This window comes from Micropterus salmoides, unplaced genomic scaffold, assembly GCF_014851395.1.
Source record: "Micropterus salmoides isolate LMB-PRFRI ecotype aquatic unplaced genomic scaffold, ASM1485139v1 Ms_hic_scaffold_326, whole genome shotgun sequence".
Classification (NCBI taxonomy): domain Eukaryota; kingdom Metazoa; phylum Chordata; class Actinopteri; order Centrarchiformes; family Centrarchidae; genus Micropterus; species Micropterus salmoides.
The window spans coordinates 1-19358 of NW_024042551.1; the positions used below are offsets into that span (position 1 = coordinate 1).

The window sequence follows — 19358 nt, forward strand, 5'->3', positions numbered from 1 at the left end:
GCGGTCTCGTGGCGGCCGTGGGACTAGAGTACGTGCTGCACCGGAGTCGAGCTCCATGGAACCAGAAGGGTTCTGAGAGCGGCCGGGCCGAGTGGAGGAAGAGGAGGAGGAGGAGGCGGAACATGGAGCAGGGGGAGGCTCCAGCGAGCGCCTGTCAGGAGGTTTGTAAGGTGCGATGCCATCATTTCGCCAGTGTGGACCTGGGCTAGTGGAGCGGGAGGAGTGGGCACTCGAGGACTTGCTATGGGCTCCCTGACCTTGGCCACTGGCTTTAGCCTGGTGATAGCGGTGGGCTGGGGAGACAGATCGATAACAAGTGTTTAAGACAGACCTCTAACCAGCATTGTTAGACAGCCTGCACAACCACCAGGGATATGAGGCATTTAGAGATGCAGAAATATATCATACCTAACCACATCTATGTCATCAAACTCTTAGATAGCAGCAGTAGATAACATATTGTAATGCTTCCCTGAGCCAGAGAGATGGGCCCTTACTTGTGAAAGTAACAGTACTAGCCGACCAGACAAATGCTGATGATCCAATCATTTAGGGAGAACACGCCTATTTCTGTATTCACTTAATACTCTATGATCCCCAAAATGGTCTCTCTTGTGGTTAGAAATGTAACAGCAATTATGATTTCAGCTAGTGTCAGCTGTCCAGGCCAGACGCTTGGCCCTTGACATCACCACTTCAGCAGCAGTTTGGACCCACGGATAAGGAGGGTCTCACCCAACATAGTTATAGGCATGTATCACTTGTGCTTCTCATCAAAGGGAGTGCAAACAATTGAATGGTTAGGACAGGTGCGACCAAAAAAGGTTTTGTGTTGAGATGAGTTGCTACCATAGACTGTATATAAAAATGTTGTTACACAGATGATTTGTGGAATCAGTTACCAGTAGAGGAATTATGGAGTGAGGGAGGGGAATAGGAAGTGACCTCACCAAAAGCAGCACAGCGACACGGGTCATGCTTGTCCAAATAGTGCTCCAATGTATCCCAGCCCCCTCCAACACGCACCATCACATGAGTACGAAGGACCTGAGGGAGGAAGAGACAAAAGCAAGCTTGAATAGATGAGCAGAAAGTAACATACACATTCATGCACTACTGAAATGATTAAACCTTTACTGCACTACCACACACACTGCACAAGTCAGTAGATATGCAAATTCCACAAGTGGGGCAGCTTGCTGAAGGCTGGCCAGGCCTCCAGTGTTACATAACATCTAGATGCACCCCTGCCTATGCTCCTGCCTCTCCCTCCCCCACACCTCCTCTTTCTCCCCCATCACCCCCAGATGCTGCCATTATGAGGGCTGTTCATTGCCATGCCAACTCACAATTAGATAGAGTATGGCAGCACAATAAACAGCCTAAGTGCTGTGAAAGACACATTTTTTTTATCTCTCTCTCCCTCTTTCTCTCCCTCTCTCTCTTGCCTCTCAGCTGGCTTCACCGTGTTTTCAGAGGGTTAGCAGGGTGAATTAGCATGGTAACAACTCACCCCCCTGCTGTCCTCCCTGCTCCTCAGCTGAGATTTCAGTTATCGAGGAGAGGAGTAGACAGGAGAAGGGGCCTGGACAGCCATAACAGAGGGGGGTTGGTGGATATGTCACTTCCTACTCTCCTCTGCTCTTTGAGGCACACACAGCCACAAGATCAGACCAAAGAGCCTCACTCCCTCCAGGCAGAAGCTGCCTTCACTGAAGCAACACAATTTGACTGATGCGAGAGCCCCGTCGATGCATCCCCCTGCCTTGGGTTGTGTAACAGTGTCTGCCAGCCACATGTTTTAAAGGTTGTACCCGTGTCTCAGAGGGCAGGCAGGGCAAAGCCATAATGGTGCATCTGTGTGGGCTGGCACAGAGTTTATTTCCTCCAAATCACACGTGGCACAGCGCCTCATTCCCAGCCCCTTGACCATGGTCAGAGCGAGGCCACAGACATGGTATGTGCACCAAAGTCTGACCCCACCTTCTCTCTAACAGAACCCCGGCCAATCCACTACAAGTCTTTTCATCGGCCTTGCTCCGCTACTACATCAAATCCGTCAAAACAGCTGATCTGCTTATCTCTATCAGACCTGAGAGTATAAACTGCTTACTCTCCACTGCTCTGGCCTTATGTCAGTAACAGGTTTACTGTTTGTGTGATGCTGTGTGACCATCATGCGCCAGCAGTAAGAAGCCAGGCTGCACGAGTTTCATATCATATTTTCATCACCCCTGGTATAAACATACACATCACAAAAGATCACAAAGATCCACAAAGAGAGATCCACATACTGTAGAGGTATGACGCTGTAACAGGAACAGGAGGAATAGACCTTTTTCAACACAACAGACATACTTTTGCTTTGTCTTAGCAGTTTACATAATAGATCTGCTGTCAAATCTGACTCTCTTTGTGATGACCTATTTTAGTTTTTGCACAGTGTACAGTACACTATAATAGAGGTGTTGTTGTGATTTATTTAGACGGCTCCATATCTCTATATAATAAATCTGGTATTGTTTTTAAACTGTGGAGGAGGAGTAGCCGTCATTCCCAGCTACTGGGAATCCAAATAAACAAATATCTTTGTGTAACTCGAGAGGGATAATTGCATGACTATAAAGAGAGTTACTGAGGGTCTTAAAATGCTAATTGTACAGTACTAATTTCCAGACTGTCAGCTCATAAAATTACTTTCTTCATAGTCTTGTAGTCATGTAACAACAGAATGCGATCACAGAGACAGAAGAAAGCGTTGTATATTTTAAACATTGTTCACAAAGGTGACAAAAAAACAACAGCAGATCAGTGATACACTATACAGCTAACACAACCTACTTATTTGTGGGTCTAAACTTGCAGCACAATCAGAAGGTAAATGATTAAAATTGCAATACAAACACCATATCCAGCAAGCTTATTGTGCATTACATATTTCAAAGATAATGCTGCAGCAATACTGAGGAGCGTGCTGAGGCTAAATAGATGTTTTGGGACCATGTGCCACTTCAGATCTGTGGCTTAGCTGCCTGATTTCCCAACCACTGAAGGGGTATCACAGTCTTCACCGGTCTTTGTTTCTATGGCAACAGCGTATAGAGAGTCTTCTTGTCATCGTTGTGGGGGTGTGTTGAACCAATTTCTTGTTATGTCTTTCAAGTGAGTTAAAAAATTAAGCCCATGGTTCATTTCAGCTGTTGTGGCCCATGACTGAAGGCATCTCCACCCTCTAGGGAACGACCTCCCCGGGGACAAGGATGCCTTATTAACTCCCCCCATGTGTTCATATGCCGCTTTCTCCACTCCATCCCCTTGTTCAGCACGAGATCCTTGTCAGAGCTTTGTCAGATGAATAGGGGTTTGTTGTCTTTCAAAGCTACTGCTTCTTTCCTCCCCTCTGAAGAACAAGGGAAGTGTGTTGGCCGCACTTGTAGCTGCTTGGGCATATGCATAATCACTGTCATCCCCTGTGAGGAATCAGGAGTGGGCGGAGACAGTGGCTGACAAGGGATAATCTGACATGTCAGTGGCTCACACACGTTGCAAAGAGGCACATTTAAATATGCCTGTCATATTAAAATAGCTGTTCCAGCAGGTGGACATGAGCTTCCATAGACCACGGACTTCACACTACATCTTAGGGACTGTAAGAAAATGATCAGGAGGGAGGAAAGGTCAGAAAAGGAGGAGGGTTGTGTATTTTTATTTTTGCTGAAGGGAGGGAGATCTAATTTTTGAGGGGGGGAGCAGCAAAGGGTCTTAATTTTTTCTCCCTCTAAATTTACACTTCAGCCCTCCCTTGCAGGATTGATGTATAATGTATCACAAAAGTGTGTTTATGACACACACGGTAAATGAGAACAATCCTGTCTCTGTTTCAGGACTTCATTTATCACATACAATAGAAATAATTGTGTTAATTGTGTCATATAAAGTTGGCCTTTTGTAAAGTCATGGACAACAGAGAGTGGCTGGAATATTAACCCTTTAGTTATGTTTTCATAAATTTGGAAATTGATTCCACTTCTAATGTATGCATTGGTGGCTACACACTAGTGTGAAAATGATCACTCTGTTAATGTAAGTCATGTTATAAGTATAAAATTTGATCACAGCATCTTTAATTCTTTTTGTACCAACCCAGTACAATATTTTACACTATTAAGTGGAGGGCATTTTTTTTCTACAAGTAAACGGTCCAAAGTAAGGGATAGGTCTCGCTTTTTAAAAAAGTCAAATATAAAATTCAACTCATCTTCGCAATCCCATCATTTTATTCAGTCCATTACAGTTGGTAAATTCAAAACACGATACATTTGAAGACGTAGCTTCTTGCATAAATGTACAGCCCACCGTGAACGTAGAAAAAGTTCATTCCCAGACAGGGGTGTGCCAAAAAGTGTATATCATATGTCCCTGTCTGGACCAAGTGGTGCCGCTCACAGTGAAAAAATATTGACATTACTGACCGTCACATAGACCTATAATGTAAATTAATACAACTTGGAATGCCATCCAAAGACACCATTAACCTGGTCGGTGTACATTTTAGGTAAGTGAGACCAAATCAATCCTTGGTATCCACCAGCCTTCCTGCCCAGTCCTGTGAGGCCTGGTGTGGCTAAAGCTCTTAAACTGAAACTGAGACAAAAAGTCCAGCAGAAACAGGCCACAGCCAAGATAAGGGCCGACTCAGGAAATGACCTAAAGCTCTAATTGTGTCTCGGTGGAAAAAAGTACAGTTCTGGGAGTGGGCCAGATGAAGGCAGCTTGTAAACACTCACACGGGAGAGAGTGGTTTATCTGTTGCTACATAGCCTTATTGTCCTTGAAGCAACATATGATGCCATATGCCAGCACCGTATGGTTGCATGCAATTACTGCCGGCCTCACTGTCTTCTGTTCTGTGCTATGTGCCAAAGTAGCTTATATATATCCAGCTAAACATGTAGTGTAAAACTGACTGAAAGGATAATTTATTACGACTTAGGTCGACTTTTCTTGTAGTTTTGGCTACAGTTTGGCTTAGTCTATAAACACAAGTGGTCAGATAAATTAGACTGTTTATTCAGATAAACCGCTTTATCTGTAAGTAAAATTGAAAGTGAGAACACCAGAAATGTTGGTAAGAATCCCTCATAACACCAGGTAACCACCAAGATGCACATGACAATGATTCAAACACAAAGGTGGTAAAATTTAGAGCAAAATCGAGGTGGGTGGGATTTTTTTTTGTCAAAGTTAAATCAGGAGCTCTGTAAACTGTGAAGGATGTTTACCACAGACAGTTAATAATTGTACCAATAATTTTTCTTTCTTTCAAACTTAGTGGGTTTGTTTAAAACCTGTCTGATAGTTGTCTTTCTTGCCCTATCTTACTTGTTTGTTGTGATGATTCCTTGTTCCCAGATCTCAGCAATTTACATGGTTTGTATAATGTTACAATTACTAGAATTGATTAGAAAGAAATACTCAAATAAGACGCAAGTTGGAATAAAATAGAGTTATCCATTAAGTGCAAGTTACCTAACAGTGTGCAGAAACCTTTATTCTTTAATTCTTTAACATTTTCATTGACAATATGATGCACAATTATTTTTTACTGTTTATCTGTGTACCTTAATCCCAAAAACTCAGACACAAAGACATGTCTCATTGTCCACAGTGACAGATAACTCTGTGTATGGTGGCGCGGGCCTACCCTTATGAAGATCAATGCACTGGAGTCTCCCACTTTGTACTTCCCCTCCGACACCTTAATCATGGGAAACTGAGCTGGACAGGAACACCGGCCCAGGATCTCACGCACCTGAGGAGAACAAAACAGAGCAGTTCAACACCCACAGCAGAAAAACATGACACACACATCCGTGAGGAAGCTCACAGTGATCCCTTTCTGTTCGTCAGGTCAGTGCTCCAACATGAGCTCATGTTTAGTCATATATCTGTAACCAGTAATCTGTAACCAACCAAAATGCTGCTGGTCCTGAGTGCTGTGTCAACAACACAACAACTCTGTTTTATGGTGTGAGGAATGAGCAGTCTTGGCCTGCCTGAGGATATGAGGGTGTTGAGAGTGTGTGCGAGTATCTTCCTGCCAACCGTTCCCTCTGAGCACCTACTGGGTGCCCCGCCCTGCTCTCTTACCACATTAAGAAGCCCTGGCTCATCTCATCTCTCGAGAACATTTAGACCATCGCAAAGCGACACAAAAACACAAATACATATGTGGACACGCTAATGAGTACTCTCCCTCTCTCGGCTGTTAACGAACGTGACTGTGTTGCTTGTTGTGACATCACAAACTGAGGAGGGAACGAGCTGGGAAACCAGACCGGTGATGATGTCAGCAGGCCTGTGCTGCCAGCTGGGTTTTGAATCGAGAGAGTCAGAGCCCGTGCCCTTGCTGTGGTTGGGGGTGCTTATTAGGCAACTGGAGTCAGACACAACTGCAGGGTGGAGCGAGATCCGCCTGTGTTGCACAGGCCTGGGCTCTCTCAGGATTGGCCAACTTTGATGTTTTCCTTGGCGTCCCTCTCAGACAAAAGGCGTGTGCGCACTTGTCGACCACGAGGGAGAGAAAGTAAAGTGGACGGAGAAAAGCACAAGAAGAAAAGAAGAATGAGTGCCCCATAATTCTGCTTGCAAGGGCAGCTATTACAAAGGGGAGGGGTGTCTTATATTGATATTTGATTGATCAAATGACGTGTTGGAGGAAAATGTCAGGTTGTGAGCTCCCACCCTTTGGCTGTTTACAGTACCTTTCATGCTGTGTACAGGGCAGAAAGGATATGGCTTGCGTGTGTGTGAGAGGGTTGGCCTTTAACACCTACATTATGGGGTATTCAGAAGATTAAGGAGGCACCTTGTTATTTTCTTGAAACAGCACCCTTCTTTCTTTCCCATGCTAATTAAAGAGGGTGGAATCAGTACTAAGCCTTAGCATCTCATCTTCTCCCCCCACCCCTCCCTCTCACCTGCTCCTGTCATTTCTTCTTTTCTCTCTCATCTGCTTTGTTGTCCATCAGCCTTTATTTTCAGCCTGTGCACTAGCTGACCCGGCCTATATTTATCTTTGCTTTCTTTGTTTTGCTTACATTTCTACATCTGCTCTCTCCCTCTCTTTCTCTCCACTTCATCTTTCGTTCAGTCAGTAGGTGGACGAGCCCTGCTTGGAAAAACCCTAGCCAGTGAGTTAATGGAAAGATTACTATGGCAACAGACACACACATATCCTTACACTTCCCTTTTATTACTGTACAGTTTGCCTTCTTTTTTTTCATTCTTGCTATAGTAAAGCCTTTCTCTCGCACCAAAACCTCCCCCAATGCTGTTCAGCTGAGGTCATACGTTTTGCTCCAGAGGGAAGGTGAAGGACACGCACACTGTGTCCCAGATAAAACACTGAGCAGGATACATAGCCCAACCATGAAGTGTTTTAATAACAACCTAATCAATAGCAGGACTGACAGTTGAAATATTTATTCTGTGGAACCTCTGGCATGAAATGTGTGCGCTTCCCATGTCTTTGCTCTGTCAACAATGTGTACACTCACACACTGAAACCAAAACTCGCACGCCGTCACATGCTATTATCACACACACACACACACACAGTGAGATGGAAGGGGAGGAGAGACACAAGGTCACGCAGGAAACATGCGGAAGTGGAGCTGAGACACTACGAAAAACTGAAGGATGAATTATGGATGCATGTGGGTCGCGAGAGACTCTTTCAGCAAGAGCTGCAGATGTTTGAGAAGGAAAAGAGAGAAAAACGAACAGCAACTGAACAATCCACAGCACGCCCCTATACTGGGAATCTGCTGTATCAATCTTAGGATAGGAATGCAGAGATGTTTTGGCATGAACAGAAAGAGAACCACTTTCATTATTAAGAGACTGCTGAGGGCATGCCATTTGAATTGAGCAGCCGGGTTTGTCTCCAAGCAGTTTCGTGTAAAGAACATCTACAGTACATATTCCTCACTGCTCAGATCGAGTCATATCTGCTCAGTGTGAGTCAACAACCTCATTCCTTTCCTTCCTGACCTGCAAACATCTGAAGGGCCATTCATGGGAGATATAGGCAGAGACGGAGAGCTGAGCAAACCCTGGGGATGACGAGAGGAAATGGGTGGGGGAGAGATAAAGATGTTTAGGTTTTATTCCCAATTTCCTTACGCTTTACTGATTTGAAATGTGGACCAACATGCTACACTAATGCCCTAGCTTAACATAATGGTATCATAACAAAGGAATGTATAAGGGTTGCCAATATTGTTTTACTTTTAATATACATTTGCTTTCTTGTTATTTGAATTTATTAGTTGTTGTTATGTGTAGACACAAAATATAGTTTTGGTTTTCTGATTTTGTGGTTCAGGTTTTCCGACGGAGATCCAAATGTCATTACTGTACGCTGAGAAGCTACAAATCCATTTGAATATTTGTCAGTTATCCTCGTGAGTCAACAAGCAATGTATGACCACACAGTTTGTACTAGTGCAGTCATCAAACATGGGAGTGCTGGCCTGCTGTAACTAGCTCCTTTTGTGATTGCTATGCAAAAAGATCATTACTGCCAAACACCAACTATACAAACTGAACATTGCAACAACTCACTCAGCTGGAATTTACAAGGGTGTTTCCAGGATCTGACATCTGTGCCGCCAGAGAGACAAACGTACATTGGGTGGTTTATGACAAAATACATGGTACTTTCAAAAGGTAAAGAAAATTGGGTTAAATATATATTCAAGATAGGATATATGGTACAGCACATACAGAACTTTCAAGGTGAATTAAAAAAATGACAACAAGACTCTTCTCTTAGCTCATCTTATTGCCTTGAGGATCTCCTGTCAAGACTAGAAACTTCACCATCAGATAGACACAAAGACTCTGCCCCTGGGGAGCCTGTTTAGCAGTAGGGAGATTTTTTGAAACTTGATTGGGATTATTGCTCCACCACCCACAGTAAGCATTCCTAAAGCCTGTGAACGCACACAGAAAACAGCTACATATCAGAGTATATCCTCTATCAAACAACTGGCCTGACAGCCCGTATAAATGACTCCTCTCTGGACAACCATGCAAAATCTCATAAACATGAAACAGCCTCCTTCGCACAAAATGATCTCTTTTCACAACCTGGGAGGCGGGGGTGCTGGGAGGTCACAAATGACTACATTCGCGATAATAATGTCAGACATGTAGCCTGAGAGGACAAACTCCAGAGATAACTTGTGTATTTAGAGATTATTAGCATGCTGGTCCAACAGGCAAGACCAAAAGAAAGGTGTCTAGAGATGAGACAGAAAAACACTTGGATAAATGCCCCAGGGTCAGGTATATCACTGAATGTTGGTAACGTCTGACAGAATAAAATAGTAAGTTATGGTTATATGTTTGGCATTGAATCTAAACAAAGAATGGATTAAAGCAATAACATTTTGGGAAATAGTCATATTTTCTACCTGGCTAAGAGTTAGAAGATTGATATCACTCTTACAGTTAGCCAGTTAGCTTAGCTTAGCACAAAGACTGGATAAAGGGTAAACAGCTAGCTTAGCCAGCCTATACCAGCAAATCTTCAGATCCATTTTTAACACAAACAGCTTGTTTGAAAACAAATATTTGCCATCATATGGGGGGTTAAATGGCAGACTATTTATTTTCCAGGAACAGACTCAGACTCAGACTCCGGGAATGTACCGCTCCCAGACTCTAATAAAACACTGTTTTGTCTTTTTTTTTACTGAGATATAACATGTCAATTAGTGAGTTTTAGATTTTGTTTGTTCTTTGGCCAGAGCCAGGCTAGACATTTCAAGTCTTAATGCTAAGCTAACCTCATGGCTGTAGCTTCATATCTACTGTGAGAGATATCAAGCTTCTCATCTAACTCCCAACAAGAAAGCCAATAACAATATTTCACAAAATGTCAAACTATTCCTTTAGCAGTTACAATAATAATAAACATGCCTCCATTCTATAACCTGTGTTGTGTGTTTGAACAGGGTGAAAAATATAATCATACTTGTTCTAAGGTAGGCGTCATCCACTGCTTCAAGGAAACCATTCTCTGAAAATCGATGCCTATCTTCTGGCCACATGACAAACTGCTCACTGGGGGGTGGGAGGATAGGGCAATCTAATGGACATCAAGTACTGCAAAGTGAATAACTCTGTTGTTCATCTGCTTCAGTCAAATAGCAGTGTAATCGCCCAGTGCAGGAAGTTAAATACCAGGCCAGTGTCTAAGTCATTTGCCGGTTTGTTTTGATGAGGCTCAAGAACACTCAGCACATCTCCTTGTGTCAGCAGAAATTAGAGGGATTGATGTCCTACTGAGGACAGTCTTCACCTGAAACCAGCTTGAGGAGGCTGCAGGCAGGTGAGGAAAATATCCAGACTACTCACACAGATAAAAGCTTATTCAGCTGAACACCCAATTAAATGATAATCATGCAAACCCTCAGGTGATGCATCAAACGCTGCAATGAAGGTATGAAGCGGGCAATATGCAAAGTGCAGAATCAGCTGTTTCCACATGCACCCTGCTGCATGGAAAATAGGGCTGAAGAGTGAGTTCTGGTCTGAATTGTTGCTGTGCAGAGTCTAGAGGGTAAAAATAAAACCTTTAAAAAATGAAAGCCCTAAAAACATGAGTGCATGTGACACAGGAGGGAGAAACACTGAAGGATGCCACGCTCTCTCAGCAAAGCGTATCAGTGTGACCCAATGAAGAGCATGATGACCTACTTTTCTCTTTCACTCTGACTCCCTCTCTACTGTAGCTCTCCCTCCCAGAGTACATCCATTCCAGTCAGGTTTAACAGAGTATACAGTAAAGTCACTCTAGGCACACTATCTGTTGTCTACGCCCCCTTTTTTATTCCCTGAATGCAGCAATTGGACCATAAGGTTAATGGATCAGGCTGTCCATGCAGGCATTGCCTCTATTTATTGCCCTTCCCCTTTGCTCTGCTGGTGTCTCAATCCAAAAGTCTTTGATTGAGATGTCAGCCTTTGATTACCTTGCTGTCAACAGCAGCGCCTGTCTACTCTTCTTCAATACCGCCAATAAGACATACTGTTGTGCTCTTTGCTTTATCATCTCTAGAGGAGACGGGTGGGGGATGGGAATGGGGGGGGGGGGGGGTTGCACATATATGAACTAAACATGGGCTGAATGTTGAAGCCTGGGGTGAGACGACACATGAACCAGTTTAGTGAGCAAGAAGAAGGAAAGATGAAGGACAACGACAAAGGTTGTGCCAATCCTATGGTCTCTTGTTCATAAGCTGAAATATGTTACTGTATATATGCCTATGCATGCAGTAAACATGTGAACAATTACAGGGTATATTAAAGGGTCAGTAGGTGTAATTTCAATTATGAAATGAATGTCAGTTTGCATCTCAAAACTAAGAATTAGATCATTCTTTGTAATCCCTATGTAGAAGAGAAAATCCCTTAGAAGATAAAAGATAAAATGAAAAGATAAAATGTATGTGGACATATAGCGATGTAAACCAGCTGGAGGCTTCCAGGTGGCACATTTAGACTCACAAGTATCACTGACTCTACTGACTAACTGACGAAGGAAATGAGACGCCGGTCACTTCCTCAACTTGAGACTGGAAAGCTGTCTACAGTGAGATGAGTAATGACGTACATATTGGCAGATCAGTGGGAGACACAGTATTTACATGGAGGTGTGTTGTAACCAGGAAAGTTAACTGGACAGACAGCAGCTTTCCTAAGATTAAATAACTATTGTATCCTCAGGTAGCTGGTGTGAATGCATGTTTGTTTGTGAGTCACAAGTTTACTGAGTCACATACGTTACATAAGCTGAATGTACTGACAAATGACAAATCATAACTTACAATACTTGGTGATACATTTTTACTGTTAATATTTAATAACCAGATGTCCTTAAAGGGACTTATACTTAAAATGATCCTGCTGTTTGTATGCACACTGTTACACTCAATAGAATAATGACCTGTAATCCTATTATCACCACACTTGCATTGTCGTGTTGAACTCAACAAGAAGATTAGTTTGATCATCCAACTACCACACAACACATAGAAGGATAAACAGCTGCTAAATGTATAAATCTCACTGAGATGCTGTGAGACGCACAAGAAACAAAGACAGAACTTCTATAAAATAGTGCACCAGAATTTAAAGTTGAAGTTAAAGTGATATATGACTTTTTTTATAATAGAATAATAAATAAATATGATCCTGCATACCTGCTCTACTATAAATACAGGTATAAAATGCTTGGTGGTCATGCATACACTCGTTTTCTGTTTGAGATTTAATTGGATTGAGGCATCATGGTGGCGCATACATGTAATGACAACATCCTGGGTTCGTGTACAAACAGTGACCGTAGGTAGATGTTCCCCCTCAACATCTGTTGGCTCACATAAAGGTTTTTGTAAAGACACTATGATAACTAGGTGGAAGCTGAGCATTTGTAGCATTTCAGTTTGAACATGTGAGGCTGCTGTGCACGTCTCTGTGGGAGTTAATGGCCTGGTAATTAATTGATAACATTTCAGCCATAATGTTATTGGATATGAATAGGTTAATAAATTATGTATTTTTTTTAAAAGGAGCTTCAAAATGAACACATCATGAATAAAAGATCAAATTCACAGAGAAAAAATCAGTAAATAAAAAATATTCATTCATTAAAAAATGAGCCAGATCCTCCCATTAAATACAAGCCATCTTGGATGGTGCAGTGGAGTCGCCTCTGCCTGCTCTCATGAAAGAGGGTAGCAGACACACAGTCTGGTGTCACAGCTGTGGACCAATGAAACTAAGCCCTTTAACTTTCTTCCTCATCCTCCCTGTTAGATACTCATGCCTACTAGCAATGAGGTTTCCAGTAATAACAAGACACTAATCTCTACCACTAAATCTGACAGAAATACAAAGAAAAGTGCTCCAGTTCTCTGCAGGATAAACTTGTCACTGATGTTATAGAGGACAGAGAAGCCTGATGCCTTGAGGCAAGAACTGAGTGGGTAGCTGAATTTGCAGATATTGATCGAACTATTTAAAGAAAAATGTGGATTTCATTTAGATAGTTTCCTGGTAAAAAATACTACAGTGCAGGAAATGAAGAGACTATTTGTTGGTAACGTGTCTCACACAAAGTCTGGGCCTCAAAATGACAAACTGACCACAAGCAGATGCAGCCGTTAGAAAGGATGTGGAAACACAGTAAAGTACCCTTCATAATACTGTAGGCTACTATTTTAATATTGTGGCATCTCATCATTGTTCCACTGTGGTCTCTCCTTTGAAGAGCCTCATGTTACTGATGTGGGCTGTTCTGTACAGCTTACATGCAAGCAGGTTTCTAAGGTTGACAGGGAGGCTGGAACAGATGACTGGGAATGCCACTTCCCAAATCAGTCAAATGTCAATGTCCGACAGATGAGACTGTGTACAGTGTGTGTGTGTGTGTGTGTGTGTGTGTGTGTGTGTGTTTGTGTGTGTGCTGATGGATGTGTCAGTCAGATGACAGAAAAGGAAAGACACATATACACTCTTGTAGCTTTCCTGCAATCTTTCCATCCCAAAATGTAGTCAGCTTTTATAATCCTCAGCACGCAGTCATATGTGCGGACTCAGACAGTCTGGAATACGAACAGCGCACATCCTCTTCCACATGCTCTCCTATTTCTATCTGTGGATGTCACATTAGAGGCGCTCTGCTCTGCTGCCTGACAAGCATGAGTGTGACTGTCTGCCCTCCTCCCCCTCTGCTGTCCCTCACACCTCTTGGTGCCAAAGACGGACATTGTTCTTCTCATCAAAGTGAAAACATTAACCCCCCCCCACGACTGACAGCCCAAGCTGGCCTGTCTGCTCATTAGCTCTGCCCTAACAAGATCGTTGCCTCTGTTATGTGCTCATGTGTGCAGGCCATGGCAAAGGCCAACCAGTTCAACTGGACAAGTGACAAAAGTATGAATGGTTGGAATTCCACAGGACAGGAAATGGCCAAAAGGGACTTTATTAGAAGTGTTAGCCAAGAAGCTGAGAGAAAAAAATAGCACAGATTAAGAATCTTCTTGGCCTTCAGGATGCTGTATTGGGTTATTATTATTATTTATTATTGGGTAATGCAGGAGAAATGTCACTGAGTTGACCTGTGACTTTTCTGACAAACACAAACTGACCCTCCTCAGGTGAGCCAGAATTTAAAAAACAAAAACTTAAAACAAAGTTATGCATATATGTAGGCTACTCACACACCCACACCACAGGGAATCTGTAGGGGCCTGCCTTCTTCATAGCATCGACATGATACTTTCAGGATGGGTGCTTCACTTTTGACACATTTCTGTGTATTTATACTTTGGGAGAAATTGGTCTTCTATCACCCACTACAAACTGTTTAGTACCAGACAAAACACACTAGATATTTACTTCTATCGTCTATGACCGTCTATGAACTTCATAGACAGTGTAATGATCATAGTATGACGACATACATGAATAATGATGCAGTTATGACACATTTGGGGGTTTTATGGTGTCCTCTAGGGTGATTCAGAGTTAAACCTGGATGCTACTATGAACCAGGAGAGCCTACTAATATATACTGCTTGTGTTTTTATCATTTCAACTCACCAACTCATCCAAATTTCGCATGTCACATAAAACCCTCTTCTGCTGCCAGACGAACGGCTCCGGTTCAGGTTCATCTTCATCCTCCACACTGTGACTGCTCTCCTTGCGACTGAAACACCTGCTGGGCGGGCTTTGCTCAGCCGGCTCCCCTGCATCGATCCGCAGGCTCTCCTGGTCCCGAATCTCCTCCTCGATCTCCTCCTCCAGCTGGATCAACATGGGGGCCAACATGCCAAACTTGGACCCACGTCGCGCCACCTCAAGGAGGCACAGAACAAAATTCTTCTCGTTGCATCTCTCCACCAAGTCGTTGGTCTCAAACATGAGGACGTCCTTGATCCAGAGCTCCTGCCTGCACCAGGTGATGAAATTGGACACGTTATCCCGCGCCACGAACGAGCCCGGGACGACGTTGCGCGACTGAAAGCCAACATCTTTAGATGGCACCTTCATGGACTGTGCAGCCTCCGGGTACTCCAGCTGGAAGTCCTGCGCGGCGCGGTTCACGTTGTTGGCGTGCCGACAGAGGGCACAGCCCGTCCCCAGCCCATCCATAAAGGTGTCCGCAGTAATATCTAGTTCGTACAGGGTATTCAACCATTCAGCCAGATCCTCCTTCATGGCATACAGGTATTCTTCGCTGGATTTAAAAGGCCGGATACTCTTGGAGGCGGCGGACTGGATGTTGCTCTGATCAGCCATATTGTCTGATTATGTAGCCTATTAATAAAGTCTACTTGATAAATCCCGATTGTCTCATTGTACATCTGCGCTCCGAAGCCTCATCCGCATAAACATATAGCGAAATAAACGTGTTGACGCGCCCATGCCGATTTGCATGTGAGGTTTCTCATCGGGGCTCCCTGAAACCAGGCTTTGTGTTGTCAGAGGCATATCGGGATGCGGAGTGGCCGTGGCGCCGGGATGCGTTTTCCGGATGTTTCTGCGAAACCCGTTTCCTTTAAAGAGCGCATCGCCGGGTCCCCGAGGTGAGAGAGGAGCAGTCCGGGACACATGCGACGACCGGTTAATCCAACGGGTGGCCGGCGGGTCCTCTCACCCACAAAAACCCACGTGTCACCATGTCCAAAAGTATTGTCCGAGGCTCCTCAGCTCTCCGCCGATGAAATCACTACCACAGAATAGCGCCGAGTCCACAGTTCATCTTCCCTGCAGATAGGCCCGCCTCTCGCGCTGAATATGTTGACCTGCTGTAGCTTAGACCAGCAGAGCGACTCGGTGGCACATCCCATTATGAGGGATCAACGCCCGGCAGAGGAGGAAAACTTAACCCCATGATCACCAACTCAGCACACACTCTTTGTCAATAGCAGCTACTTCACATACTGCTGGTTTCATTTATAACACAGCATTGCCTGTTGAAAAATCTGCAAGCACTCATTTATTATACAGCTGACAATAAATGTAGCAGAGTGAAAAGAAAAATATCTCCCTTATTGTAGGATACTGCAAAAGCCAGTCATATACTTGTAAAGCTTATTTTAGTCCGTTTCTGTGGAGACTGTGAGGGGCATTGATTGAACTCCTTGGTGTTGCATTGTATGCAGTTTTCTTCCCTCTCTGAGAAAATGAGAAATATACTTCTTATGATTTCTCTCCCCTTTGGGTGAACACATAACCATGCTTCTTAGTCCCTCAATAATGAAGTCTTTGTGTGGTCTCTTTACCCAGTAGCCTCAAGTGATAAACGCTTGCATCTCAGCATCATGAGACACCAACTCTGCTTAGCACAAGAAATTCCAACTGTACAGTCTCACCAGTGGTTAAAAGGATGTGATGAAGACTCTATGCTATGTTAGCTGAGCTTTTACAGCCTTGTACCTTTTGTAATGAATGTGTGGTTTGTTGGATGTGTAGGAGGCACTGCCCGAATCAAAGATGTCACACCTGGGAGCAGAGAGCCTGTAAACCCCTGAGACAGCAGGAGATTTGGGATTATGAAGGGAGACAGTGAGAGAGATCCAGTGGGTGGACAGTGTTATCAAGTCCAGTCAAGCAGGATGTAAACAGGCAAAGTAGTATACTGCACAAGATCACAAGGCTGCTGTTGGTGCAGGATAGTGGACTACGTTTTGGGAGCCCTTAGTAAGTTAGGTCAACTTTAGTGTTATGTTAACATAGAAAAACATGTTAGATTTCTCTCCTTTATTGTCTAAAAAATATGCAGATATGAGAATGCAAGACCAACAAGTGACAAAAACAACAGACAGTTCTTGACTGGAGGCTCAACATACGGTTTGAAACTTGGGTCAAGTGTGACCTGATTTTCAGGTTTCATTAATGGTATGTAAAAATTTTGAAATCATCATGGATACTTTCTTGGAGCTTTAAAGACACAGTCTATGATCTGACTGCGAACTAAAGGGTAGCATTACCACCAACATTTGAAGTACATGATTACAAACTGCTATGGAAGCAGTCTCTTCATACAAACGCAACTAAAGTTTTTAATGTTTTCTGATGCTGTTGAACACTTGTCAGTTATGCATTTGGACACTTGATCTGATCGCTGTTGACATACACAGAACCCCTTATTTTTCATAAAAATGTTTATCTTTTCACTTGTATGTAAATATACCTGGATGTTTTGTTTGAAAGCGTCTGACTGAGCCTTTAGAAAACCTTTCCACTATCTCATTCCCCCGTTTAACAATCTATTGGAGCTGCTCATGTGCTCTCCTAATGTGTGATTGTTTGAATTTAAAGAAAGCCCACTGCCAAGGAGGAGGGCTTGTTTTCATTTAAAAAGAGGGATGTGTATCTGTTTAAGAGAGAGAGAGAGGGGACAGAGCTAGAGAGCAAGGAGGGAGAAGGTGGGGGTTGATGAGATCATTTTCTGGGCCTGGATGAATCAGCTTTTCTGTCAGTAAAGAGAGAGCGCGAGGGAGAGAATTCAGCACTCTATTAATCCACGTGAACAACTGGCCACAGCGAATGAGAAGCACTTCAAGATGTCAGCTGGGACAGGGTTTCCCCTGAGGGAAACTTGCAGACATGAGCCTTGATTACTGTATCTCACAGTAACAGGATGGTGAGGTCAGACCACTTCTCATATATAAAGATGTGAGCTGCTAAGAGTGAACACAGAACGACCTGTTGGCTATTTATAATCATGAAAAACTTGTTTTTCTTTCCTCTCCACACCAAAGTCACAGGTCAGGATCAGAAACGACAGCAGTCCTGGAGATGGAAGAGGTTTTGTGTCCCACTAAAACCTTAGGTGGTCTGAATGAAAGCCAGCTGCTGTATTCAAAATGACAGGTATGGAAACATACAGATATAAGCCTGCGTGTTTAAGCCACAGCAAAGTGTTCGACTCAGGCAAATTTGTAGACAAGCTAACTTCTAAACAGAAAACACTGCAAAGGATGTGCCATACAGTGTCACCAAATACTTTTGACAGACTCCTACAAGCAGGATTTTTCCCAGTGGTAATTCAAAAGGTGTACGAAAAGAAAACTTCAAAGAGCTGTAGGATGTTCTGAACAGTCGTATGTTTGCCAGATGTGAAAATAAATTGTGCCAACGATTGACATCTGCGATTAATAAGCATGCTTAATTCAACTGGACTGCCTAACAGGGAATACTGCTCCATTTTAAAAAACACAATAAGGAGAATGTGAGAATGCAGTTACAATAGGAAGCTATGAGGAACAAAAATAGAAAAATAGCTGTGTTATTTGTGATATCTAAACATACACAGGTAGCCTACTTGCCTCTGGTTAGGACAAGTTACAATTCTAGAGCTGTGCAAGGCAACAGTTAAGGCAGAAAATAAGTTACTGGCAATTTGTTAAGACTTTACTTACATCTGAAGAGTAAAATTAAAGTCAGTCATTAATAAGAAAAGCTTTGTCCTGTATGCTACTGTTTTGTGTAAACATGGAAACACGCAAAGCACCAGAAATCAGGTCCAGCCAGTGTCCTGTGAGTCAGAACTGCAGCACTGAAAGCTTCTGTCCAACCTGCGCCACCTATTGGCAAGAAACGTAACAGCAGCTGCAGGATTCGACCTGCAGATGTACTCCACCTATAGACAAGAAGTGAACAGCAGAAACAACAACAAAAAAAAAGTAGGTCTAAAAGTGGCAGATCCACTCAAAATATTAACACACTGAGGAGCTCTTTACGATACAGTAATAGGAACACAAAACATTTCATGTCCATAGCAGCAGTTAAAGGAAGGCTGCGGCACAAGGGTTATTATTTTTTTTAACATTATAAAAGGCACCTTAATTTGTCCTACACTTTGGCCTCCAAGGAGAGCAATGACATGCATGTGAATTCATCACAGACCACAGGAAAATGTGGCTTTAATAGAACTCTATTATGATCTGTAGTGGGACAAGGAGGTGCCTGTTTATCATCTCTGCAGACATTAAAAAAAAAAAACAACTCCCACTGCAGACTTATGAAACTGTGCAACTCTTCAACATCTATAAAAAGGTTTTGCAGCCCGGAAACTTTCCCTAATTTGTTGGAGCAACACGGAGTCACTTTATATGCAACAAGGAGCTTCACACTGCTTTAGCATGATCAAACACTCAAACTCATTACTCACTTAACTTTTGTTAACAAACAAGTTTTATTTTTTTTAAATTCCATTTGACTTTGATATTACCTGTACACGTAATGACTATTTCCTTTAAGAACCACCT

The 19358-nt window shown here is 43.1% G+C and overlaps 1 protein-coding gene across 1 annotated transcript; it reads right to left on the reverse strand.

Moving 5' to 3' along the window:
- Window positions 1–3: 3 nt before the first annotated feature.
- On the reverse strand, window positions 4–15910 carry gas2l1 (growth arrest-specific 2 like 1; the record flags this gene model as incomplete). Its single annotated transcript, XM_038694640.1, has 4 exons — window positions 14680–15910; window positions 5705–5812; window positions 951–1047; window positions 4–293 (listed from the first exon to the last, which is right to left on the reverse strand). Coding segments are annotated over exons 1-4 (1197 nt in total), but the record flags the coding sequence as incomplete, so codon positions are not given.
- Window positions 15911–19358: the final 3448 nt, after the last annotated feature.